General features: G+C 51.9%; 10 protein-coding genes across 10 annotated transcripts; 5 read left to right on the forward strand and 5 right to left on the reverse strand.

Annotated features, from left to right (window-relative positions):
- The first annotated feature begins 243 nt into the window (after window positions 1–243).
- AFUA_1G15720 (karyopherin beta) lies at window positions 244–4872 on the forward strand. Its single transcript, XM_747845.2, has 8 exons — window positions 244–1079; window positions 1202–1260; window positions 1343–2149; window positions 2217–3062; window positions 3116–3448; window positions 3512–3749; window positions 3803–3911; window positions 3971–4872. The coding sequence occupies exons 1-8, from the start codon at window positions 1040–1042 to the stop codon at window positions 4155–4157; spliced, it is 2619 nt and encodes an 872-aa protein (XP_752938.1). The 5' UTR covers window positions 244–1039; the 3' UTR covers window positions 4158–4872.
- Window positions 4873–5054: 182 nt separating this feature from the next.
- On the forward strand, window positions 5055–6293 carry AFUA_1G15730 (40S ribosomal protein uS8). The gene is made up of 3 exons (XM_747846.2): window positions 5055–5127; window positions 5439–5622; window positions 5905–6293. The coding sequence occupies exons 2-3, from the start codon at window positions 5490–5492 to the stop codon at window positions 6162–6164; spliced, it is 393 nt and encodes a 130-aa protein (XP_752939.1). The 5' UTR covers window positions 5055–5127; window positions 5439–5489; the 3' UTR covers window positions 6165–6293.
- A 280-nt stretch (window positions 6294–6573) lies between these two features.
- Window positions 6574–7888, forward strand: AFUA_1G15740 (uncharacterized protein; the record flags this gene model as incomplete). Its single annotated transcript, XM_077803988.1, has 4 exons — window positions 6574–6609; window positions 6691–7016; window positions 7074–7637; window positions 7702–7888. 4 exons carry the CDS (start codon window positions 6574–6576, stop codon window positions 7808–7810), a joined length of 1035 nt encoding a protein of 344 aa, XP_077660156.1. The 3' UTR covers window positions 7811–7888.
- A 180-nt stretch (window positions 7889–8068) lies between these two features.
- On the reverse strand, window positions 8069–10471 carry AFUA_1G15750 (uncharacterized protein; the record flags this gene model as incomplete). Its single annotated transcript, XM_747848.2, has 2 exons — window positions 9761–10471; window positions 8069–9679 (listed from the first exon to the last, which is right to left on the reverse strand). Exons 1-2 carry the CDS (start codon window positions 10022–10024, stop codon window positions 8069–8071), a joined length of 1875 nt encoding a protein of 624 aa, XP_752941.2. The 5' UTR covers window positions 10025–10471.
- Window positions 10472–10518: 47 nt separating this feature from the next.
- AFUA_1G15760 (phosphatidylserine decarboxylase 1) lies at window positions 10519–12572 on the forward strand. Its single transcript, XM_747849.2, has one exon. The coding sequence runs from the start codon at window positions 10690–10692 to the stop codon at window positions 12334–12336; it is 1647 nt and encodes a 548-aa protein (XP_752942.1). The 5' UTR covers window positions 10519–10689; the 3' UTR covers window positions 12337–12572.
- Window positions 12573–12726: 154 nt separating this feature from the next.
- Window positions 12727–14160, forward strand: AFUA_1G15770 (anaphase promoting complex subunit DOC1; the record flags this gene model as incomplete). The annotated part of the gene is made up of 2 exons (XM_747850.1): window positions 12727–13219; window positions 13289–14160. The coding sequence occupies 2 exons, from the start codon at window positions 12727–12729 to the stop codon at window positions 14158–14160; spliced, it is 1365 nt and encodes a 454-aa protein (XP_752943.1).
- A 375-nt stretch (window positions 14161–14535) lies between these two features.
- leu2A (3-isopropylmalate dehydrogenase LEU2) lies at window positions 14536–16075 on the reverse strand (the record flags this gene model as incomplete). Its single annotated transcript, XM_747851.2, has 6 exons — window positions 15923–16075; window positions 15835–15855; window positions 15671–15739; window positions 15517–15612; window positions 14832–15459; window positions 14536–14771 (listed from the first exon to the last, which is right to left on the reverse strand). Exons 1-6 carry the CDS (start codon window positions 15971–15973, stop codon window positions 14536–14538), a joined length of 1101 nt encoding a protein of 366 aa, XP_752944.1. The 5' UTR covers window positions 15974–16075.
- Window positions 16076–16142: 67 nt separating this feature from the next.
- AFUA_1G15790 (CDP-diacylglycerol--inositol 3-phosphatidyltransferase) lies at window positions 16143–18335 on the reverse strand. Its single transcript, XM_077803989.1, has 4 exons — window positions 18127–18335; window positions 17638–18046; window positions 17196–17572; window positions 16143–17140 (listed from the first exon to the last, which is right to left on the reverse strand). The coding sequence occupies exons 2-4, from the start codon at window positions 17807–17809 to the stop codon at window positions 16805–16807; spliced, it is 885 nt and encodes a 294-aa protein (XP_077660157.1). The 5' UTR covers window positions 17810–18046; window positions 18127–18335; the 3' UTR covers window positions 16143–16804.
- Window positions 18336–18839: 504 nt separating this feature from the next.
- On the reverse strand, window positions 18840–22514 carry ptcA (type 2C protein phosphatase PTC6; the record flags this gene model as incomplete). The annotated part of the gene is made up of 3 exons (XM_747853.1): window positions 18840–20470; window positions 21482–21949; window positions 22016–22514. The coding sequence occupies 3 exons, from the start codon at window positions 22512–22514 to the stop codon at window positions 18840–18842; spliced, it is 2598 nt and encodes an 865-aa protein (XP_752946.1).
- Window positions 22515–23204: 690 nt separating this feature from the next.
- Window positions 23205–25653, reverse strand: AFUA_1G15810 (putative RNA splicing factor (Pad-1)). Its single transcript, XM_747854.2, has 5 exons — window positions 25498–25653; window positions 24706–25447; window positions 24346–24654; window positions 23804–24283; window positions 23205–23747 (listed from the first exon to the last, which is right to left on the reverse strand). Exons 2-5 carry the CDS (start codon window positions 25356–25358, stop codon window positions 23489–23491), a joined length of 1701 nt encoding a protein of 566 aa, XP_752947.1. The 5' UTR covers window positions 25359–25447; window positions 25498–25653; the 3' UTR covers window positions 23205–23488.
- Between the last annotated feature and the right edge of the window lie 65 nt (window positions 25654–25718).

A 25718-nucleotide genomic window follows, 5' to 3' on the forward strand; every position in this document is an offset into this window, starting at 1 on the left:
AAAGTACGGTAATGACGAAAGTGACTTTTCGACCTACCTGGCAACCTGAGGAAAATAGGATACAAAGACGTTACAGTGAAAAAGCTTGAAAATCACTGTCAGTTAAGTGATAGTTAGTTACCTTAGTTACCTCCTCCCAGTGCAATTATTCAATACTGCTGCTGTTGTCTGTCATGGTGGCTGAAGGGACGAAAATGTGTTATCACGTGACATTTCCATTCTCGGATGGGCGGTCGCCACCCAATGGTAGGCCACAGCGTTGGCGGCAGCTCCGGGCAGCAGCCCCAAGTGCGTCTCAGCGTCCAGTAACGACACCGGATCTCTCTGTAGGTAGGTGTAACGTAGGTACAGAGTCCAGAGTACGATCAAGAATCTATCCTTAGCGTTAGTCTACTGGTCTAGCATCATCTGCGTCCATACCATTTGGCATCAAAAAGAAAGGAAAATATCCCAGAGGCGAAGGCATAAAAAAAAGACGAAATTATCTTTTTGCCCCTCTATCCTCTTCCCTCGCCTTTCCGTTGTCTTACACTTCTCTCCCCTCAGCCTTATATCCTCCAGAAAAACTCACAGAAAGCCCAAAGCCTACGGAGTTACCAAAACCATCATTCCTCCACCCCACTACAGACTACACTACCCATCAAGCATCTGCCTGTCATCAAAGGTTTTTGGGGATTTTTTTTTTTGTTCATAGCTTTTCTCCCTTCTCCCTTGTTCTGGCGTGCATTCACCACATCTTCTGGTCCGCTGTCTGGTCTCTTCTCCAACCCGGTGCATGCCTTGTCATATCCACAGAAACAACCTTTTTGCTCTGAACCTCCAACATCTTTTATTTTTTCCTCCCCTTCTTCTTTGACTCTCAACTGTCCACACCAAACACTCCTTTTTGTTTGTGGACAAGTCTTTTCTCTCGATTCTTTACAATCCGTTCTGGGTCAAGTCAACAAGCGATTCTCATCTTTCTCTTTCCCCCGCCTTTCGCTGTCCTCGCCTTCTCTATTTCCCTGTGATTCTGGGTGCGACTTCCGCTTAAGGCAACATGAACGTCACTCAAGTGTTGGAGGGCACCCTGTCGCCAGGTACGTTGCTCACCTTTACCCTTCTGTGTTATAGAAGCGATTTTCTTTCTTTCGAATTCTACATGGATTTCATTCAATACGAGCATCAGAGACTGACTTTCGGTTGCTTATCTCTATAATAGATGCGACGACTCGTACAAATGCTGAACAACAACTCCTCCACGCGGCGGAGGTGGACTTCGTATGTCCAGCCGATCCTTTCTCCTCTCTCGTTTGATACTCGACTCCCCAGTTACTAATATCAACCTCGCTGTTTCTTATAGGCCGGTTACCTTACTACCCTTGGCCAAGAGTTGGCGAACGAAAGCGCCGCTCCGCACATCAGAACCGCCGCCGGTCTGGCCTTGAAAAACGCTTTCACTTTCAGAGATCTCGCCAAGTTAAGGGAGGTACAGGAGCGATGGATTTCAGGGATCAGCCCCGAGGTGAAGGCACAGGTCAAGGAGCTGGCGCTCAAGACTCTCGCTTCCAAAGATGCCCGGGCCGGCCAGTCTGCTGCTCAGTTCATCGTTTCGATCGCCGCCATCGAGCTTCCCCGTAACGAATGGCCAGAGCTGATGAACCACCTGGTTCAGAGCGTTGCAACCGGCACCGATCAGCTGAAACAAGCCTCCCTCATCACAATTGGTTTCATCTGCGAGTCGCAAGACCCAGAGCTACGGGAAAGCCTGGCTGCCCACTCTAATGCCATCTTGACAGCAGTTGTCCAGGGTGCCCGGCGCGAGGAGCCCAACATGGACATTCGTAATGCCGCCATCAAGGCCCTCAGTGATTCGGTGGACTTTGTGCGTTCCAACATGGAGAACGAGGGCGAACGGAATTACATCATGCAGGTTGTCTGCGAGGCCACGCAGGCTGATGATCTCCGTGTCCAGGCCGGTGCTTTCGGATGCCTGAATCGGATTATGGGTTCATACTACGATAAGATGCGTTTCTACATGGAGAAGGCTCTCTTTGGCTTGAGCATTATGGGCATGAAGAGTGAAGAGGAAGACGTTGCCAAGCTCGCCATTGAGTTTTGGTGCACCGTTTGCGAGGAAGAAATTGCCATTGAGGATGACAATGCCGCCGTTCGTTTTTTCCCTCTTCATATCTCTGTACCAAACACAACTGACACTTTTTTTTTTTTTCTTCTAGGCCCAGGCTGAGGGTGCCACCGAAATCCGCCCGTTCTTCAACTTTGCCCGTGTCGCCTGCAGAGAAGTTGTTCCTGTCCTGTTGCAATGCATGTGCAAACAAGATGAGGATGCCACCGAGGACGAATACAACATTTCCCGTGCGGCTTACCAGGCCCTGCAGCTTTACGCTCAGTGCGTGCAGGGTGATATCATCCAACCTGTCCTGACCTTCGTCGAGGAGAACATCCGCAACGAGGATTGGCGTCACCGTGATGCCGCAGTCGCTGCATTTGGCGCTATTATGGACGGTCCTGACCCTAAGATTCTGGAACCTTTGGTCAAGCAGGCCCTGAGTGTTTTGATTAGCATGATGGAGGATAGCTCCATTCAGGTCCGCGACTCTACGGCCTACGCGCTCGGGCGCGTTTGTGACTTCTGCTCTGAGACCCTCGACCCTGACGTGCACCTACAACCCCTTATTACTTGCCTTTTTAACGGTCTTGCTAGTAGCCCCAAGATTGCCAGTTCTTGCTGCTGGGCTTTGATGAACGTTGCCGATCGGTTCGCCGGTGATGTCGGTGCTCACACCAACCCACTGTCGAAGCACTTCCAGGACAGTGTTAAGTCCCTCCTTACCCTCACAGAGAGGCAGGATGCCGACAACCAGCTCCGCACCGCTGGATATGAGGTGCTCAACTCGTTCGTCACCAACGCCGCGAACGACAGCCTGCCCCTGGTCGCGACACTGTCCGATGTTATGATCCAGCGTCTGGAACAGACCATTCCCATGCAACAACAGGTCGTCAGTGTCGAGGATCGTATCACCCTCGAGGAGATGCAAACCTCATTGACCAGTGTACTCCTGGTAAGGATTCCCGATGCGCCTCGGCGGTATATCCATTGCTAACTCGTTGGCAGGCTATTGTTCAGCGTCTTGAAACGGAGATCAAGCCCCAGGCGGACCGCATCATGCATGTCATGCTCCAGGTTCTCTCCACCGTTCCCCCCAAGTCCAGTGTTCCTGACGTGGTGTTCGCCACTGTGGGTGCTATCGCCAGCGCTCTCGAGGAGGAGTTCGTCAAATACATGGAATCCTTCACTCCTTTCCTATACAACGCTCTCGGAAACCAGGAAGAGCCAGCCCTCTGCTCCATGGCCATTGGCCTCGTCAGTGATATCGCCCGTGCATTGAACGAGAAGGTCCAGCCTTACTGCGATGCTTTCATGAACTACCTGCTGAACAACTTGAGGGTAAGACATCAAGGATGAGATGACGCCAATTAGGAAGAATCACTAGCTAATATCGCGTCACAGAGTGCCACCAATCAGCTTAAGCCCGCGATTCTCGAAACCTTTGGAGACATTGCCCAGGCTATCGGGACTCAATTTGATGTATACTTGCCTGTCGTCGCCCAGGTCCTTCAGCAGGCATCGGCCGTCACAGCCAGTACCGACGTAACTATGGAAATGCTTGACTACATCGTCTCGCTCCGTGAGGGCATCATGGATGCCTGGGGTGGGATCCTTCTGACCTACAAGGGCAAGCCTCAGGGTACGTAGCGATATCTGATTTATCACGTTTGACTTATTCTAATGATGTCGCAGCCGCTCAGCTCCAGCCCTACGTCGAGTCGATTTTCCAGCTCCTCCACATTATCTCTCAGGACATGAGCCGCAGTGAGGGTCTCATGAGGGCATCTATGGGTGTTCTTGGGTATGGCTTCTCTGTTTCCTCCTTTTTTTTGCCAATTTTCTAATCTAACGACCTTTCAGTGATCTCGCAGATACGTTCCCCAATGGAGAGTTCGCCAGCTTCTTCCGCAATGATTGGGTCACCGCGCTTGTTAGGGAGACTAGGAACAACCGGGAATACAGCGCTCGCACTATTGACACCGCTCGGTGGACACGCGAGCAGGTCAAGCGTCAGGTCAACATGTCCACGGCGGCTGCCATGGCTTAAGCGCGTTCTAACCCGGCCATGCTACACAACCCTTGCTGTTAGGACCCGGTTCCCCTTGCACTGAAAGCACTTTCCGAAGGTGCTGCATGGGAAGTGACGCCGAGCCCGTTGCCCCTACTCTTGGTGTGAGTATAGTTCACTGCGGGCACTGAACATCAGCATGTACATGTTACAAGCTACTTGTTCCTATCCATGAGCGCATCGCACGTTGGCACTCATTGATAACCCCCTACCCTTGATATGATCGAAGTTCCCTTGAGCTAGAGTATCACGCCCCTACGATCCGATTCCTCAACCTTTTTTTACCCTGTCCCCCCCAGATTCTTGATCCCCCAACCATACAGGCATCCGCTGGGCACACTATTTCCCTTTTCGGAATCATCTTTCACCTTCATGTTCGCCTTCGCCATTGTTATTTATCTTCTGGCCTTCCTTCTCCCCACGTTATTACTAGCACCATTACCCTTACCTCCTGTTCCTTTTTTTCTTCTTTTTTCTTTTCTATGGCGGTTTTAATTAGACCAAGATTCTCCCTAGCATTTTTGCGAACGTCATGTATGCCCCAAGAAGTCATGTAACCCCTTTCAAGAGAAAGATAGCGATGAAACCCTTTCGATACTAAAGTCACGTATAATCCTGCCCTTCCCATAGTGAAGTGTGATGGAATATCTGTATAGAGGAAATGATACATTAATAAACGCATGAGTAGCCAACATATTCTTGTATAGGCTGAATCGTGCTGTGCTGTAATATTTTCTACGATATCCCACATTCTCTGGTGTTGTCTTGATGCCTGAGGCACTAGACAGGACCCGGAAAACTCTGTACTATCATCACGTGACCGATAAGGGTACAATAGCGGAAACCCTAAGCGCGCACAGCTGCGAAAACCTCACCGTCTTTTTCTTGCGCCGAGCTCGATCCTGAAGCAACCTCCTGTCCTCACCAACGCCGTCAATTCGACCTCGAGGTATGTTCTGCTTGCTGTCTTCTATTTATCTACAGCCCCCCAGCTAGTCTGGGAGAGCAATCACCGTCTCGTTTTTGGCTTTCTTGTCTCCATTGGCCGAAATGGCGACCGAGAACAAAGCAGTCAAAAGAAGCAGGGTGATACGCTTCTCTCATCACGACACGGGCTTAAGAACCCCTGGGGGGCACTCTTTGCGCTCGAAGACTACTGGTGGCTGACTGGTTTTCTCTCTTCCGGAAGCAAAAATTTCTCCAGCTGGGTGGATCCCTTGCGGTGAGAAATTTGCTTCCCTTGAGAGTTTCGATTTATAGATACCTCATTTCTACATTTCCTCGATTTGAGAATCTCAATCAACCGTCAAAATGGTCAGAACTTCCGTCCTCAACGATGCGCTCAACGCCATCAACAACGCCGAGAAGGCCGGTAAGCGCCAGGTCCTGATCAGACCTAGCTCCAAGGTCATTGTCAAGTTCCTCAGCGTCATGCAGAAGCACGGTAGGTTTTATCTTTTTTTCTTGCCTTGATACCATCATGAAGAAAAGGAGGAGGGTTGGAAACTTGCAAGATCTGTGGAGGAGATACACCATTCGGGCTGATAACTAGGCGGCGGTTTCGAATCTTAACCCACTCCACAACGTCTGCCCTTTAAGTGCCCGATATATTGAAGATTGTTTCGTTGAAACATGTGAAGATCTTACAAGTTTCCAAAACTCTTTCTGTTTCTTTGTGTTTGGCAGCTTTTAAATCTTCGCTACATCCTTACTGACTTGCTATCAGGCTACATTGGCGAGTTCGAGGAGGTCGATGACCACCGCTCTGGCAAGATCGTCATCCAGCTCAACGGTCGTCTCAACAAGTGCGGTGTCATCAACCCCCGCTACCCCGTTCAGCTCCCCGACATCGAGCAGTGGGCCGTCCAGCTCCTGCCCTCCCGTCAGTTCGGCTACGTCGTCCTGACCACCTCCGCTGGTATCATGGACCACGAGGAGGCTCGTCGCAAGCACGTTGCTGGCAAGCTCCTTGGCTTCTTCTACTAGACAACTCCATCAGAATTGAAATCAAAAGTTTTGAGGTCTTGTCGGTGTGTGGGAAATAGCATGGCTTGGGTTTGATGTAGGAGCGAGGAAATGCTCGATGGTCGAGGCGTCTTGGCGAGCAGTTGAGGATAATACCCTGGCAAAAACGCCATAGATAGTTTTACTGGAGTGTGAATCTTAGCACCTATCTCAACCCAGTCAGCTATCCATCATTCCTAGGCCATGTGCTACAAACTGTAAACTTCTTGATGCCAACACATCCGGACCGAGGTTCATCTCTACCGCCTGGCAGCACCTGGCTTTCGTTTAGTTCCCCGCAATTGTCCGGGGGATCGAAGACCTGTTAGTATTTCAAGCACAATATTTCTGCTGTAGTTGGCTTTGTCATCTGCTTCTTAATTGCTGCAATATGCCCTTGGACACAATATATCTAACGCGCCATGGTGTATGTAACTCAAACTCCCTGAACCCCGCCCCCGATTCAAAACACCCATTCTATCCACATCACTAACAGCGACTCCTCCAGCACCGCCTCAATTGGACGATCGACTACAACACAGGCGCATACAGAGCCCAGTTCCCAACTCCAACCGGGAACCCCGCCGACCCAACCCTAACCTCCCATGGCGTCCGACAATCGCACGAATTGGCCGCGCACATCGCAAGCCCAGGGTTCCAGCCCAAGCCGTTCCGCGTGTACTGCAGCCCCTTCTACCGCTGTCTACAGACGATCCAGCCAACCGTCGAGGCGCTAAAGGCAAAGCAACAGCAGCAACAGCAGCAGCAGCACGAGGAAAGTAGCGACATCGACGCCTGCGCGGACTTTGACGTCAGGGTCGAGAATGGGATAGGGTTGGCACCTACCTTACCACAGTTATAGAAGATACACTGCTGATTTAGAGATACAAGGGAATGGTTCGGCCCAACCTCCTTCTTCGAACATCCCTCCCCCGCCACACCGCCAACCCTCCACACCCACTTCCCCAGCATCCTCCCGTCGGACCCCTCAAAGCACAAGCCGCACCTCATCCCCTCGCCCCGCGGCGAGACCATCGCCCAGCTGCACAATCGCCTCGCCACCGCGCTCGCAGGCATAATCGCCGACGTGGACGCCGAGATCGCGGCCCTGGAGGAGTCGCAGCGCCCCGACCAGCGCACCAGCAAGGCGCTGCTTATCTGCTCGCATGCGGCGCCGCTGATTGCCATGGGCCGCGCGTTGACGGGCGCGATGCCGGACGATAGTTCCACGGAGGACTTCTTTGTTTTCACAGCGGGGTTGAGTACGTTTCGGAGGAGGGGAAACAAGGTTGGCACCGCTGGGGTTGGGGTGGAGGCGTTGGCTCCCGGGACGAAGATCCTGCGGGCTGAGACGAAGGTGCCGGATTGGCGCGGTGGGAAGGGCGTCGGGGGTGGATGGGACTGTGTGAAGAATGGGGACTGTGGGTTTCTCAGTTCGGGAGCTGAAAGAGGCTGGTGAGTGCTTCCTTCGACCGTTGGGTTGCAGTGTTTGGAAGCGGACTAATGAGTCGATGAATAGGCATTTCAATGGAGAAGAGTCGTTTGATACGGGACCGATGGCGCCGCCGTCTGAGGTTCCCACCTCCCCTCAGGATACATCGGCAGAGAAGGTCGGCCATAAGCTGTGAATCGAACATTAGTGGTTGGTAGAAGAAAATCTCTAGCAAATATTCTAGACTAGGAACGTAGAACCAACAGAGTTTGATCTTTGGAAACCAGATGAAGAACACAGCACCTGCTAGGCAATTTCAATTGAGGTAAAACACCATCAATCAATTCGACGTATGTGCTATTCTACATCAGAATAAGCAAAATGCAGGCAAGGTAAAAACGCTCATGCGATAGCTCAACGCTAATGTCAAAGTCAAAGAAGAGAAACAGTTCGCTCATTCGTCAGGCTCAAGGGGTATCAAAGGCTCGGATTGATTAGTAGTCATGATATTCTGTTCGGCAGGCTCGACGCGCTCATTTGCGCCGTCCGCTTCCTCACGAGGCTCTTGCCGCTCTGCACTGTTTTCGCCGTTGCCCGCGGTCTCCTGCTGTCTGCGACGCTCCTCTTCTTCTCGTGCGAGCTGCGCGTTACGGGCTGCCTCGGCTGCATTTCGCACCTCAATCTGTCTTTCGCCAACTCCGGGGACCAGACTGGCAACAAACAGCGCTGCAGATCGTTCCAATCGCTGGATACCCTGGCGAAGTTGACCGGGCAGGCTGGCGCGGTTGTCGTTAAGCATGCCAGTACCATTCACAGCAGCGCGGGTGCCATTATTACCAGCAGCATCAGGAGCTACATGTAACAACCCCTCAAGGTAGCGCTGGAGAGGAGCAACTGTCAGATTGAACAGCTGCCGCGGAATATTGGTCTCGGAAAGAAGAGAGGCAATCACGGCTAGCGTAACATATAAGACTCGCAACCATGTTCCTGGCTCGCTGAACATGTAGCAGAAAAAATACAACCGGACGAAGAGCCAGATGCGTCTAATATATCTGGAAAGATCAACAGGTCCATTGTTCACTGCTCGCTGGTTTAGCACAGCTTGACGAACAACATTTTCCAGAACCACAGCCTCCTGATTGGCTCGGAATCTGGCTGGTTGAGCTGGAGCCTGTATGGGTGTAAACTCAGGAGTCTGCGACACATGGAAGGATGCAACCAATGCCTGAATAGAGTTTGTCGCGCCCGGAGACGCGACTAGAGCTTGATATCCACCTGGTGACGATAGAAGGTACAGAGGCGGCTGCGCCGGTTCCGCATTTGCAGAAGCGTTGGTAGCGAGAGTGGGTTGCAATCGAGACTGCGTGACGCGAAGTTGATCAGCGCGAGTGTAGATGTTAAAGACACGAGCAAGCAACGCTTCAATGTTTCCGTTGCGTGCGGCACGTGGATCACTATAGAGATCGTCTAGCATCTCGCAAAGCTGATTACGAATACGAATGATTCGTTCTGCCGGAGGTGCGATTCCCAGTTGAAGCTGGTCCTCGGCATAGTTTACTTGGAGCTGTAGGACATCTAGACGAGCACACAGATTCGTGGCCTGGGTCCCCGTGGATGAAGTTTGAGGTTGGGAAAGGTCTGGAAGGCCCAGTGGCCCATGAACTCTTGTTGACCATGTCGCAGGAGGATAACCCGACTGAAAGACACCTGTCCGCTGTTGAGCGCCTGCTTGATCCACGGAGGAAGTTGAGGTTGCGACCCCCTGCGGTCCCGATCTCGGCTGTTGCGCAGCTGTTCGAATTTGTCGGCGGATCTGGTCAATGTTACGCTGAAGGGCAAGTCCGATCTCAGCTTCATGTGGGACGCCAGGAGGTATCGGTCCCCTTTGTCTGAAACTCTGAGTAGAAGTCGGAAGAGTCGGAAGTGCCGAAGACCATGCTCTATTAAGAAAAGGGTCCGGTAGGCGACCAGTTGGGGGGGCTTCCGAAGCTGATGGAGTGGAGGTTCTAGCGGAGCCGACGGTGGAGGGCGGTGGAAGAGCAAGATGCATGGAGTATTCGGTACTCTACGCGTATCCTCAATCGTCAGTAGCTATTCCAAATGCGAGAGGTTCAGCCAAATAAAGGGAATTGGGGGTGGGGCATACATCCGCGGGGCCCAAAACACTTTCCAGTGTCATAGCATCATCTAAAAGTGCCCTTCCGCGCCAGATCAATCTCTGGTTACTCGGCGCTGGACGACTTGGTATTGATTCGGTCAAGCGAGCCTTGAGGCCAGCCACAGTCGTAGAGAGGGGAAGATCATCGAAGGTGAAGCGATTGGGTAGAGACGGGCAGAGCACGTGCAAGGTGATGCTGCGCGGAACGGTCTCAAAAGGTGCACTTGGTTGATCGGAAGAATTGGACGCCATAATCTGGAAACCCGATGTTTCTGCTTTGAAGTGTTTGAAGGAAGTGTAGCTGACACGGGCTCATAATCCTCTCAGGTACATACAACGCTGTACCTGTCGCGAAGGCTGACAAATGATGACAAGCAATCAGAGTCTTCAAAAGTCGAGACCGGAGCCAAGAATTCAAACAACAAATTCAAAACGGATTGTTCATCCCTCGGTTGGTCGGAGAAAGGCGTAAAAGAACGAAGATGGAACTACCAAAGCGGAATGCGGCGAGAGAGCGGCGTTGAGGATGACGGTGTCCTTTTCATCAGTCCGTCGGTCAGCACCCTACCATTTGGAGTTAGAGGCTCAGACGGAAACTGTTTTGATAAACTACCCGTTGCCAAACGGCCTCGCGTACTCAGAGACAGAACAAGGCAGAGAAGAGGGAGAACCCCAATGGAAAAAATGGCAATAAACAACAGACGCAGCAGAGTCTCAAAGAAGCCGATAGACACGCTTATTCTGCCGGGCGGTGGGCATCAACATGACGCAAAACTTAGAGAAATAGTTGATGCATACAACTTGGCTGACAACAAATCGATCTCATCTCATCTCAGTCTGCTTGTACAGGACACCACATACATCATCCCCATATCTTCTCCCGTAAGGGATGATGTCTCTGGAGTAGATCAGTGATTATGGCCCTGTGCCTCTCCAACTGTTCTGCGTCCTTTCGCCGGAAGCTCACGATTGCCCCTGATGGGGGCAGAGCTGCAGTGATGGATATGGTGTCTTTCAGAGCAGCTGGTCGTCGCCGGACCGGTCCTAGAGAATTTTCGACAAAATCATGGAAGCAGTACAATGATCAGAACAAGCATGAGCGTTCGTCGCCAAGGAGCTCCTTCGGATCTCGGCTTCGATTTGCCTTGCGAACCACGAAAGTAGAATGGTACCCAATTCCTGTCGGTCTGGGTATCGGTTTACTGGGTTTACTGCACTTTTACAAGTCACAGCGGGCGGAAAGAGAACGTGCCGAGAGGGAGGCACTTGGAGAGTCGTTTGATTTCGAGAAACCTCCTCCACGTCCCCGAGTCAGGCCCAGCGGACCATGGCAAGTCCAGATCCTGTCGACATTGCCTCTCAAGGCAATGTCTCGCTGGTGGGGAGCCTTCAACGAGCTGGAACTCCCTTATTATCTTCGTGTTCCTGGATTCAAGCTTTATTCCTGGATCTTCGGTGTCAATCTGGATGAAGTAGCCGAACCAGACCTTCACACGTATCCGAACTTGGCCGCCTTCTTCTATCGCAAACTAAAGCCAGGCGTACGACCAATAGATCCTGACCCTCACGCCATTGTCTCCCCGTCAGATGGCCGCATTCTGCAATTTGGTCTGATTGACCGCGGTGAGGTGGAACAAGTCAAGGGTATAACGTACAGCTTGGATGCGCTCTTAGGTGCTGCCACACCGTCTTCCGCTGACCACAGCAAGAAATTTATGAACCATATGGCAGAGCCATCCCAGAAAGATGCGGCTAATATGCTAGCTGATGAGGAATTCGCCAAAGTGAACGGTATCTCGTATACACTGCCGACCCTCCTTGCAGGAGACAAGGGAGGGGCACGGAGACGGGCGGCTTCTTTGGACGCATCCACAAAGTCAGAAGCTGCTGCAGAAGAAGCAGTGAAGGCCGAAATTGCTCGCGGGGATGGCTCTCCTTGGTATGCGCCTAAGCCGACATCGAACAATGCACTCTACTACGTGGTAATCTATCTGGCGCCCGGTGACTATCATCGCTTCCACTCTCCCGTGTCATGGGTTGTTGAGAGCCGTCGCCATTTTGCAGGAGAACTGTACTCTGTTTCGCCTTACCTTCAGCGTCACTTGCCCGGTCTTTTTACTCTGAATGAGCGAGTTGTTCTACTGGGTCGCTGGCGATGGGGCTTTTTCAGTTATATCCCCGTAGGCGCCACGAACGTGGGGTCCATCAAGATCAATTTTGACTCAGAATTACGCACGAACAGCCTCACAACAGACACGGCTGCCGATCGGGCTGCAGCACTTGCCGCACAAAGGGGGGAGCAATACCCCGGATTTGTTGAGGCAACCTATCTCCATGCAAGCAGGACGCTAGGAGGCCACCCCCTGCAGAGAGGAGAAGAAATGGGTGGCTTCCAATTGGGTAGCTCCATCGTGCTTGTCTTTGAGGCTCCGATGGGAACCAGGAAATCATTCGATATTGGTTGGGAAGGAGGGAAACGTGAAGGAGGATGGAACTGGACCATTGAGAAAGGTCAGCGGATCAAAATGGGCCAGAAGTTAGGTTACGTGGATATTCAGGAATAGAAAGGATTCTTGACCAGGATTGGCATCGGAGCGGGTCTGATTTCAACAGCGATTCTTGCTCCTACTCTTGAGTCCAGTTTGTTACGGCTGCTCGTCGTTGCATCATAGCATATCATTTAGCAAATCTGTTTTTAGACGGGTCAACCTGTGGCATTTATAGAGAGGTACTAATTGGATATCGTTTTGGCCTTCTACTTAATGCTCATTGTTCGGAGCACGTGACATCAACACAGAGATTCCATCGTTCGCCGACGCGATAAGATTAAGAAGCCGGAGGAGATTCCGCGTAGAGGGAAGTGTTCCGTACAGGTCCTCCAACATGAGCATCTGAGATGCCTGGATAAACGCAAAACTCACGCAGACTATCTCGACTTCCCGCAAAGTCTCACAATGCCTCGCCATCACCTCCGAAGACACCCCGCGCCAGTTCCAGAAACAAACTCCGACGAACCCCCACAGCAACAAACAAGCAGATCGCGACTGGGCCATGGATCTGCTCAAACACAATTCCAGACGCCCCCGTCGCGGAATATCCCGAATATCCCGCAATTGCATCCTTCATCTGGGCCTGTCGAGATGTCTGCGGCCGCTCCCACCCACCCTGGTGCTGCTGCGCAAGGCGCGCTGTTTTCTCTTTTCGGGCGGGGAGTCTCTGGCCGCCAGCGGGGGCAGATGATGGATGAGGACGACCAAGATGATGAAGAAGAAGAAGATGTGGGTGAGGAAGAGGAGGACGTAGACCAGAGCTATGAAATGGACCATCGACGTCTAGACCTGGAGTTGGAGGAGGGAGAGAGGGAATTCTCGGCCGAGGAGATGGAAGGCATGGCTGGTGAGGAGTTGGAAGGCGAGGACGAGGAAGATGAATTGATGCGCGATCGGGGTAAGCTGGCACAATAACAATCCCCTTCAAGCTTGCCGCAAAGATGACAATTGCTCATCTACTCCGCAGACAGGTCGCCCTCACCGCTACCAAGCAACCTCCGTGAAATATCCTCCTTAGCCTCATGGACCGTCTCGACACACAAACCAGGCTGTGGTGTTGCGGCCCTCCGTCACCCGTCACCCACCCAGTACTGGCAATCGGATGGACCACAACCGCACATGCTAACCCTGCATTTCTTCAAACTTGTCGCAGTGGTCAAAATCCGTGTCTACCTCGATTTCGAAATGGACGAAAGCTACACCCCTACCAAGATGGTCTTCCTAGCCGGCATGGGCGGCAATGACCTGGTGGAGTTCGCAACCTGGGAAGGTGAAGGGCCCTGCGGCTGGGTCGATATACCTCTTGAAGGTGTGGGAGGCCGAGACGGCGGCTGGGTCCGGAGGCGACGGCGAAAGCGCACGCGGGCCCGTCCTCAGGACGGTAAGGGCAAGGGCAAGGGAAAAGGAAAGTCCAAGGGCGTCGCATGGCCAGACTATATGTTTTCAGACTCGGAGAACCCGGTCGAGTACGACGAAGCGGCCTATGACTACGACGACGGCGAAAGCACCAGCGAGGACGACGAAGACGACCCGTATGCGGGGAACGTGCTGAAAGCCATGGTGATCCAGATGCGAGTGACGGAGAACCATCAGAACGGGAAGGATACGCATGTGCGCGGGTTCCAGGTGTTTGCGCGCGACGACGATCGGCGGCGTATGGGCAATGCCCCCTCTGCCTCTGCGGATGGACGGACCCGAAGGCACAGTGCTCGACGGTCCCTTCGCGGGAGTCTCAATGATGGCGGCGCTGAGGGACGTAATCCCAATGGGGATGCTGACGGGGTTAGGGTCGGTGGCTTAGAGGAGCCGGACTGGATGGGGGAGCCTGTAATACGATAGGAGTGGGATTTGCCCATGTATGTCTTACCATTTCGGGTGGCATTTACAAAACGGTGTTCGCGGCGGTTCTCATTTCTCAACCAAGCGACAGGTGCATGAGGGCGGGTTTGCTATCGGTCTTCTGTGTTTACCAGTTTAAGATACCCATTTCTTACCTTTCTTATATTCTACTATATGGAGCGAGCGCGCTGCTGGGGCAACCGGGTGCTATCGACAATCACGAGCCAATGGCCTCAATATTCTGATAATTAATAAAGTATCGAGTCATATCTACTTTAAATTTGCTCAAGTCATCTCCCATTGGACATCACATGGGACGGAAATTGCTCGTGCGACGAGGAAACCCCCCCAGAAAAACTTGCTTTTACATATCCACTATTGCTTCAACAGCTTCTCCAGCTCGGCAGCAACAGCGTCACCGACCTCGCTAGTTGTCGACTTGCCGCCAATATCGGCAGTGCGGATACCGGCCTCGATCACATTGCGGACGGCCGTCTCGATGGCCCTGGCGTCATCCATACGGTTCAGGGAGTACTGCATCATCATGGCGACAGAGAGAATGGCGGCGACGGGGTTAACGATGCCCTTGCCGGCAATGTCAGGGGCAGAACCTGTTTTTACGTCAGCGCACACTCAGATCGCAAGCTGTAGACAACAAGGAGAAAACGTACCGTGAATAGGCTCATAGATACCATTGACCTTGGTCTTTCCGTCAGGAATGCCGCTCAAGCTTGCGCTGGGCAAGAGTCCCAGAGAACCAGGGATAACGCTGGCTTCATCACTGATGATGTCACCGAACAGGTTGCTAGTGACAACAATACCGTTAAGCTTTCTAGGCTCCTTGACCATGATCATGGCCGCGGAGTCAATGAGCTGGTGCTCCACCTTGAGCTGGGGGAACTCCTTGGCCATGACCTCCGTCACGGTCTTCCGCCACAGCCGGCTCGTCGCGAGGACGTTGGCCTTGTCCAAGCTCCACACGGGAAGAGGGGGGTTGTGCTGCAGAGCGAGGTGGGCCGCAAGGCGGGTGATGCGCTCGATCTCCGCGCGGGAGTACGGCTCCGTGTCCATGGCGAAGCCGCTGCCGTCGTCCTCCTTGCGGTCGCCGAAGTAGATGCCACCGGTCAGTTCGCGGATAATGTTGAAGTCGACGCCGCGGCAGACTTCGGGGCGGAGAGGGGAGCCGTCGACCAGCGACGGGGCGGCGAAGTTGCAGGGGCGGAGGTTACCGAATGTGCCCATCTCCTTGCGCAGACGGAGGAGGCCCTGTTCGGGGCGGACGGCGCCAGTGCCCCATTTCTATGGGTTGTGTTACTTTTGGGTTCTGGAGGTGGATATGAGAGAGTGTTCACGTACGGGACCGCCAATGGCACCGAGGAGAACGGCATCGGCGTTCTTTGCGGCGTTAAGAGCTTCGTCGGTAAGGGGAGATCCGGTAGCATCGATCGATGCCTACAGGGTCCTCGTAAGCAATTGGCCGAAGAAATGCCGGTTTGAGATTGTCACTTACACCACCGAGCAATTGATCCTGGAGGTTGAAGGTAGCATCGTCACGGCACTTCTCGATGACGCGCAGGACCTAGCATTTGGCAAGCCGTATTAGTTGATGCGATGATTTGTGACGAAACCACTGCTGATGAGTCTTTGTCTACAGCAAGCTCGTTGTCTGCTCACCTTGATTGCCTCAGCGGTCACCTATGGCCAAAGGTACGCTCATTAGCTATCCGACACAAGATATGCCTGCTGTGGACCCCGAACTTACCTCCGGACCACAGTGGTCCCCAGCGAAAACGACAATGTTATATGACGGCATTGTGAATATACAGCCAGAAGAAAATAACTGAAGCTGGGGAAACTGAAGGACAATTGCAGACGAGTGAAGTTGAAATATCCCTTCAAAATATGGAGGGGTGGATGCACCCCGCGCGCCGACACCGGAGAGTGACGGACGGAGATCCTTTGGAATCCACTTCAAGCCGATTGGACTTGGAGCTATACAAAACACTCATACATTGAAATAGCTATCTGAAGAACAGTAAATTGTTACTGATCATATAAAAATAGATAGACAGAATCATTCCTGGTCTTTGATTACCCCTGATACACCGAGCCACAGTAACGTTGCTGATTTGTCAACATGCGTGTTGAATATGTCCACTGATTCTCATCAAAACAGATTAAAAAAATTAGCAAGGCGTAAGGAAGAAACCTAGTTGACAAGAAGAAAGGAAGGAAATGAAGAATAAGAAGAATTCTAAAAATGATGGCAGAGCAGGCATCTGCAGTGCGAACACTCGCCTGTAAGAGGGTCCCACAACCAGATGGACCCCTTTAACCGCTTCTCCGTAAGATGCTTTTGAAGGAACCAGGGTGTTCCCAAAGCGGGTGAATAACAGAAAGCCAGAACGATAATCACAGCCAGAGCTGCTCCTTAGCCTCAGTATACTGACCATAGGATCAGACCATGCATAGAAGGAGCCGGAAGCCAACAAAGCAGAGACAAAGGCTCCGTTGACAACAACCAATTCAATGATGAAGCGCCAAAATCGAGAAAAGCACTGGACACAGGCAGTCGGCTGCCACCTTGTCAAAGCCTCCAAATGAGGAAGGCTGGCGCACTTGGGCGATGCAGCGCTCGAGCAGTCTACAGTGTCTTCCCCTCCCGTTCAGCCTTGCGTCTGGCACGATCACCTTCAGCAAGCCATTTGCTAGCCTTCACCAGCTGAACGACGTTGATGAATTGCTTCAAAGCCATGACTGGGGCGGAGATTCCGGTGATAACCCAAGGCCAGAAGCTGTCAATCTTGTTTGCCCGGGCAAGCTCCAGAGCTCCGGCGCTCCAGGGACTAGCGAGAGCTGGAGGCGCACTGGGATCTTGAGCTTGAAGAAGAGAGGGGGAGAGAATAGGAGAGGAAAAGGAAAGCAGGTATAAACCAATGAAGAAAAGTTCATTGAGGGCACAGCAAATGAAAAGGACAGTCTGCAGGCTCTGTCAGCCATCAGCTCTCCTTTTGTAGACATTGCATCGCACTCACCTTGCTGTGATAGTATTGGTACAGAATCCAGCTTCTGGTGGCCTCGACGTTCTTGTGGCTTTGGCTCGCTCCTCCCATGCTAAGCGTGGCGTACATGTGCATATAGTGACTGGCGAGGTCCAAAGAAATCAGGCTCTGGAAAAGGATGGCCCACCGCGGCCACGCGGAGCTGAGGAATACCAGTAGACAGGCGGTTGTGCATCGGTCCGTCACCATGTCGAGCACCGCACCAAAAGTGGTGGACTGATTGTAGTAGCGCGCTGCATATCCATCCAAGGCATCCAACAAGCATGATATGCTATATAGTAAAGAGCATGTTCGTGGGTGGAGGGGCATGTAGTAGAGAGAGGCAATGGTCAAGAAAACTCGGGAATATCCTGCACCGTTGCACCAGCGGTCAGCGTCTCATTCAAACAAGGGAACCTGTACATAATTTACTTACCGATGAGGTTCGGAATAAAAAGAAACACATTCTCCCTAGCTTCCGCGTCAGGAGAAGGGGAGCTGTTTTTTTGGGGGGGTTTCCGCGTCGTGCCGTTGCTTGTAGTTGTCACGTCGCTATCCTCTGATTGAGCAGCCAGGGCGGCTTTTTGTCTTCTCGTTCTGGCGCTCATAATGAAATGTATGCGAACGCAATTTATTAATTGGAGAAGTCGCCCCTGATAGTAAGGGTTGTAGCTGGTAAGGTGTAGTGTAACCGATAAGTATAGAGGATAAGTTGTGATGCCGCAGCTGCCGCACTGACAGGACTTGTCCCAAGCAAGTCTCAACAGCCAAACGAGACTTATGATGTAAGTTGCGCACGGTCGTGTGCTGATCGAAAATCAAGTTTGAATGATTGTTATTGAACACTGCGATAACCACGATCAATAAGTCTGGCCAGGGAGTGATAAAAGACAAATCGTTAGTTGTGGAGAGCGACAAAGCTTACCGAGTGAGATTTGCAAAGCACGTACTGACGAGTTCCGCCTTGCTATGACGCGGCCTCCTAGGAGGACACTCGATCTCAAGAAATTAGGGGAATAAGGTGAATTCAATGAGCTTAGGAAACATAGGCCGAAGGTCACGCTGCTTAAACGGCCTTAGATATCAACCTTGATTAGCTGGTGAGCAATCAGGAGATGTCCGGGGAAAGTTGCTCGGTCGTATATGTAAAGTTGGCGATAAGGCCGATAAGCAATGAAGCTCTTGCTGCGTCAAGCCAAGAGCAAACGGCACTTTGGTTCTGCTCGTGACAATGAAAGGACAAGTGAAGATGATAAGATTGAGGACACAGGCCAGATGGTCAGAAAAGACTGCTGTTTAACAACCGTGTTCGATGAGCCCTGTGCGCAGCAAAAATCCCCGTATGAAGTTAGAGGCGGCTCCTTGCGGATAATCCGTATGTATCAAGCACCAGCATCATATAATGCAAATCTGAATCCAGATTGAATATTACCGTGCATCCGTAGCTATTCATTCTGTATACGAGTTTCTCAAGTACAAAATAACAGTTTAAGGTAGCAAAAGAAAAATTCTTTCGGCTCCTAAGGAGAATGTATGTACAGCAGGATTCAAAGGGTCCCAGCCACCGGCAGTGTCTGTCAAATATTACAACATTAGAAAAAAAAAGTATGTACAATTGGGGGTACTAATGACTCGTGCTCATCGCCTGGAACTGCGCGGATCAGTTGCTTCTTGTCGACGCCATTCTCGGGATTCTTTGGTCCCCAGACTCCCAAGTCCTCCTTCCAGTCGGCGCTCCCAACCGCCCAAACGAACGACGAGGCATGTTGCATTATCCCCTTCCTTTGTCACTTCCGTTGCGAAGTTGACCACGTTCCGAGCCCCTTCATCCGGCGTCTTTGCCTCCTTGATTATGTCGACAACTTCTTGGTCGGTGAGCGTTCCACTAATTCCGTCAGTCATGAGGACTAAGAACGAGTACTCTGCTGGACCCATCTCGATACGCCGGATTTCTGGTTCTGCAGATACGCCGATGCGTTTCGATTGGACGTCGCCAAAGGCACGCGTATTCGCCAAACCACTCATGCGCTCCTCGCCAAAGGAATCGGTTACAAATGTGGCGGCATATCGCCTCAACCGATTGGCTTCGATCGGGGACGAAGGATGATGGTTGGACGTCAGTGGGATTGCCGCTCCTGTTGCAGTAGAACATAGCAGAATCCGCGTGTCACCCACATGTGAGACCAGGAGACTCGACGGCGCCGATGGGTGCCAGAACGGAGTGGGAGACGGAGTCGAGATGAGGGCAACACTGGCCGTGCTGCCTCCCTTAAATCGTCGGTAACCGCCAAGCTTCATCTGCTGTGTATGCTTTGGCCCGTACAGAATGTCATCTTGGTACTGCGGCTTATGAGCCGTGGCTAGTTCATCGTCTTCCTTGGCGGCTTGCGCTGAAACGAAGTCAAGGTCCGCACGCAGAAACGCATACTCTAGAATCTCTTCAATCGTGACGCCTCCGGTATGATCGTCCCCGTTGCCTGTTGCGCTCCCGTTTCCTTGAGCACTGTTCCCACGATAGGAAAAATGGGCCGGCACAAATCGCTTGAAGTAACCTCCGACCAGCCTTCTCCAATTCTGAACTAGGGTTTTCTCCATTTCCGCCATTCTCTTATGATTGCCCCGTTGTATGATAGGCAGATCGCCCCGACAGATCTCCGACTCATTCTTGGAAAAGTGGCCCTCTCGGTCTTTGCTCAGGCTCGACTGGAATTCCGATTCGGCTGCCGTGTCCTGTATATATTCATGCAACGTGTCTTTCAAAAATGTGCTGCATTCGCTCCCTCCATGCCCGTCAAACACACCAAAGTAGAAGACTTGCGGGTCACCGCTGGCGCTATCTGCACCCCGGTTCTCCAGAGGCGCAGTGGTGCGCTTGATAGTCACAGACGCAGGGGGTCGCTTTGCAAAGGCAGGAATATCAAGGACGCCAGCCTGGTGTGTATCCTCATTCGAGACACGAGTCCCACGGGATGTGGCAGCACCGAAGTGGTGTTTCGCTCTGCGCAGCGGTATGCGGACGACGGTGGTCTCGCGGTCAACCAGCGCCTGGAAGGAGGTCGGTGGATGTGATATCGCACCGGTATGAGGTACAGACGCGGAGCGAGGAAACTTATGATAGGAACTAGATAGTCCTCTGGGGTCTGGATGTAGGGACGAGGACGGCAGGAGGGTAACAAAGTAGTCGTGGAATTCTGGCCGCTTAACAGGCCGGGAATTGGCGGACACCGCCGAGTTCGTATTCTGATGACGTTTTGGTAGTGCCACGAAAGCTTGAGGCAAACAACAGGTCAGTAAGCGCGTCGAACGTTTCACAGGATCAGTGCAGACACAGCTCCGAGATCTCTATAGCGGCGTCGGAGATAAGAATTTCGGGAGGGGAAGCAGGAGAAGAGCGCGACATACTGTAGTTCGTCAAGGTCCACGTTCGGACAGTGACTCGCCTCGCAGGAGCCCAAATCATGGAAGTGAAGGCATTTAATAGTAACTAACTTTGAATTATGTTCATAAACAGTTTAAAATAGACACACTTGCGGGTTCATGCTGGAGAGATCCTGTCTTGGTCCCGGAGGTCAACGTAGAGAGGCTCTTTTGCTGGGGTGCGGCCCGAGCGTCTTTGCGACGGAGAAAAGCCACGGCAGTTTGCTCTGGCTGATGATGACATTTCCTCTTGGCAACGACTACCACTCTGCAGAATAGAGATTACCATAACCTGGTTTATGGATCGCAAGAATGCCTTGAAGACAACCAGCCACATTATACAGGGGATACTGCATCATTTCACTGCTGAGCTCCAGATTGGCCAATCTGAGCTTTTAACTACAGCCAACACGGCCTATGTTATTGTGGCTGATGATCCCAGAGAATCGTTCGACTGGCAATTGAAAATCATTAACACCTGATCCTTTTGATGTCCTATCATACACCAAGTGTCACAGTTCTTCGTCTCTTCGCTAACGAGCAATCCGCCGCAAACTAGAGGGAAGTCTGTAACAGACCAGGGGCCGTGAGAAACGAACGCAAAACGAACGCAAAACGAACGCAAAACAAACGCAAAATCATTAAAGCAAATTGCCAGCCCAAACGTATCAAATAGGCGGTACGAGTCCCTGACAGAACGTAAACGACACCATTGCTCATCTCAGAGATGGCCTCGACACTGTATCAGAAGGCGGGAAGACCAAACTAACAAGATCCGTACGCCGGAGCCTTGAATACAGTCACCCAACTGTATCAGTTCCCATCAAGGCCAGATATCAGGGACTCCGGGATGAGTGCCGCACTGTTCTCGGGCATCAGCAGCACCTCACTCCGGAAGACAAGCTCGGTATTCGATGATTCTTCAAAGTTTGCACGAATGTAGGTGACGGGCGTGTAGGCTAGTTTGATTCTGAACCACAAGCGCCGGAGCTCGCCCGGAGATCTGTCGTTGGTTGGGTCCATGTTGACCATCTCAATCGGGTCAAAGACATCATCGCTTTCCGGGAAATAATGCACATATTCCAGAGGAGTCAGAAGCATGTCGACTGAGAGAGCCTGCGCCTTTGCGATTATTTGCGCGATCCTGGTGCGGCCCTCGGTCTGGTAGTTGGGTATGTCTGGGACAAGACGTCCAACGTACCGCCACAGCTTTTCCACGTACCATCGGTGCTTTTCCAGGTAAAATTCTTTGAATCCGGGCTTGCACAGAATCTCGCAGACGATTTTCACCATGGCGTTGAGCACGACCTTTCGTACAAAGGGCTCAAGGTCTACAGTGGATGTCTTAGCGGGAGACTTATGTTGGCCAAGGAGGACTATTAGTCCACTTCACTCACCACGAAGAAGATGGTGCTTCAGCAGTTGATACTCGGCATCCAAAGCGAGGTCAAATCCCTGTACCACAGTCTCGTTCAGAACCCAATCAAGCAGCCACTCGTTGACCGCTTTGGAAACCAGGGCCCACCTGGTGGTAGGGCTCGCGAGCAGACGGGGCATCAGGATGCTGTGCGAGACGCGATTGAGGTATTGTCTGATGCGAACGGGCAGCTGTCCGTCTCGGACGGTGTCAGGAGTATTTGCAAAGATATGTCCGAACATTTCCGCCTTCCTCCAGAGCTCTGCAAGCTTGGCTGCGAAGTGCTGCGTCGCCCACTCTGCGCCGTAGTTCATGCCAAACTCGATCGTCGAGATGGCAGGACGGTGGCGCCGGAGAAGTCTTTCAAGATCCTCATTGGGAGTGAGCTGCGGAACGACGCTGGTGGGCTCGGGACGTCTACGGGCCTCCTGGTGGGAAGGAAGCTCCTGGAGAAAGGTATGCAGGCCCAGGAAGTCCATTTTCCTTGCTGTTTGGATTTACCACGGAGAAGAAAGACGAGTGGCAGTCTGGATGGTTTGCCTAAGAATTCTTTGTTTAGGAAAATGCAAATCAGCTCGGTCAGAAGTCAACACTTGGGAGAGTGATAAATTTTAACAGTCTAAGATTCAGGGTGTGCGTGGGATTCAACCCAAGCTCGGCGCCCTGGTAAGAGAAAACAACATCGTGCTGTTGGATGCCAGCAGTCTCAGATGCGCAGCTGGCGACGTTTTCTGTCATGCTTGTGACTACTGGTCCGGAAAGTTCTAAGTTATCAAGAGAGCACATGGTTTTGTGAATGAGATGTGTTTAATATGCTGAGGTACTCAGCCTGAATTGAAATCTTAAGTTCCGTCTCTAAAATCAATGCCTTTGTCGTATACCGCCGGAAAGTATATGGTAGATAAGGAGGCCATTTAATGTGCTTGTCTTCTGCGTTATAGGAACCATAGGTTTTCCTATCATATCCACTAACGTATGTCGATCCTATTTGACGAGGGCATTGCCCCCAAGTACGTGCACACTCAGTTGATATCCTGACATACCTTATGTGGCCGCGTTGCAGTCCTCAACAGTACACTACAAAAGCGAATGGTTTACTTATTAATGGGCTTGGAGAAGCCAGCACGAGAAACGGATGTTCTACAATTTGGCGAAGCAGGTAAGAGCTGGTCGGAATACAAAGAAGTTCAATTTGCGCTGAAATGATGCGAAGTTCCTATAAACAAATCATTCCACAACAGCCTTCAGGCTCATACGACACCATGAAAGCGAGATGTTAGAGAATCGGCACCTACCAGGGCCAGCGTTACCCAAGCACCATGCCGCAGCAGGAAGATCAACTTGAAAGGTTTCCAAAGGTTTTTGACTGTCATGAGTCGCGCCTAATAACCTGATTAGATGAGATACCTACCATGTCGTGCATGTGGTAGGAGTTCACGAAGTCGCTCGTGCACTAAATTGCTTTTGTGCGGGAGAACAAACTGCTGTATACGGCATCGACGACAGGCTGAGCGGTGATCTGTCGACCGCCAAAGAATCGACCGTTGAGACCCTTGATGGCATTCTCGCCGCCTTGGACTCTGTCGAACTTGAGGTAAATGTCGCCTTGAGAGTTGGGATCTAGTGCAATGTGAACAACATGGCCATATTTGTCTTCGCACTCAGCGCGGACGTCATCCTCCAGCTCCTTGATCCAGGCCTCGCCCTCTTCTCTGTGGATTGGTTAGTACATGGGAGGTAGCTCTCTAAGAATGTAAAGATGACATACTCTGCAGGGTCGAACATGTTACGAAGCAAAACGCATCGACTTGCCATGTTGACATTGACCGGCAACGGCTTGGTTTCTGTTTTGGGGCGGAGCACCTTCTGCTTATCATCGGCAGCAGGTTCGGCAGGTTCATCTGTTCTTGCAAGTTTCCTCATCAATGCGTCCCTACTATAGTTGTTGAAGTTCACACCGGCAACGTCCGTATCATCCAGAGCACTAGCGCCAGCTCCCTTTTCAGAATCGCGGCCACCGGCACGATCGAAGTTACTAGTACCGCCAGCCTGGATACCACGTCCTCCCTGGCCGGAGAACGAAGAGCCCTGGAAATTCGGTTGGTTCGCACCATGGCTCTGCGAGCGTTGCGCTGACGAGTCAGGGGTGAACTTATCGTTGCCAAGGCCAACGCGGATTGCGCGACCAGCAAGGTCAAAACCATTCATCTTTTCTAATGCCTCTCGGGCCTGGTTGGGGTCACGGAACCTGCAAAGTCGTTTGTCAGCTGAAGCAGGACAATCACGAAAACAGGAAGACTCGTCACTTACTGTACAAAGCCGTAACCCTTGCTCCTACCTGCTTCATCCTTTTGCAGTTGAACAAATTCGAGTTCACCGAACGGTTCAAACACATTCTGGAGGTCATTTTCAGTGATACTGAAATGGATATTACCCACGTATAACCTGTGAAATGGCGCAGCGTGATTATGTCCACTGCTGGCCTCTGGATTACGGGCCTGGCGGTTCTTCTCCGCTTCCGTCAATTGTGCGATGATTGGAATCCCTAGAAGCTTCTGTCCAGTGAGCTGAATAGCAGGTGCGACGGATTCTTCGCTCTTGAACTCGACATAGCCAACACTATGAGCCATTAGTCGACAAACTAGCAACAAGTAGAGGAGCCACACTTACCCTTTAGACCTTCCACTCACACGATCCTTGACGATCTGAGCTTCTTTAACGGGTCCAACCTTTTCGAAGAAAGCAATCAGTTCCTTCGTTCTCAGACGTGCCGCAAGCTGCTGAACAAAGATTGTACGCCTGTCACGTTCATCCTCATTGAGCTCTGGAGACTTCTCTCGGCTTGGGCTGCGCTTGCGTTCACGGCGGGAACGTCGCTCATCTTCCCGATCTTCTCGATGAGAGCGACCCGAAGGGCGGTAGTATCGGTCATCATAAGGGGAGCGAGATCGAGTGCGAGGCCGTCCAGGTCCGCGGTAATAGTCGCCAGAAGAACGGTAGTCGTCGCCGTAGCGATCACGGCGAGACCGACGGCGTTCACTGTCACGGCTTCTGCTCCTCTTTCTGCTTCTATGGCTTCCGTTAGCACTGCCGTGTTCGCTTCGCGGACTCTTCATGTCTTCGTCTCCATCAGCATCTCGTTCTCGGCGACGTTCTCGACTCCGATCGCGCCGTCTGCGATCCCGATCCCGCGAGCGATCGCGGTCACGGCGTTCACTGCTATCGGCTTTTGAGCGGTCATCGCGGTCCTGAGACTGCGCAGAGTCTTGCGGGGTTGCTGCAGCGGTCGATTCGAGGAGTGCTTCCACGTCAAGACCTGACATTGTGATGTGCTAGGTAACTCTCTTGTGTCTGATGAGGTTTGAATGGGGAAGGGAAAGAAAGGAGATGGTGTAAAAAGGACTTTGGGTCACTTGTGCTTCGTTAGAAAGTGCCGAGTTATCAAGCTTGACTTGGGCGAACCCTTCTATTTGTACAATCAGATTTCTTAGACTTTGCAGTCAGAGAGTCAAAGGCGGGGGCAGTTGATCACTTGATTCATGTGTGTCGCAAATTGTGTAGGCTTTAGCTATTGATAACCCGGTGGTGAGGGATGTCTAAATGTCTCAAACTGAGAGGAACCATGGATGGTCACATGATGCTTGGCATTTGCCGCCGCCTGAAAAAAAATTCTGAAGCCGATT

This window comes from Aspergillus fumigatus, chromosome 1, assembly GCF_000002655.1.
Source record: "Aspergillus fumigatus Af293 chromosome 1, whole genome shotgun sequence".
NCBI classification, from domain to species: domain Eukaryota; kingdom Fungi; phylum Ascomycota; class Eurotiomycetes; order Eurotiales; family Aspergillaceae; genus Aspergillus; species Aspergillus fumigatus.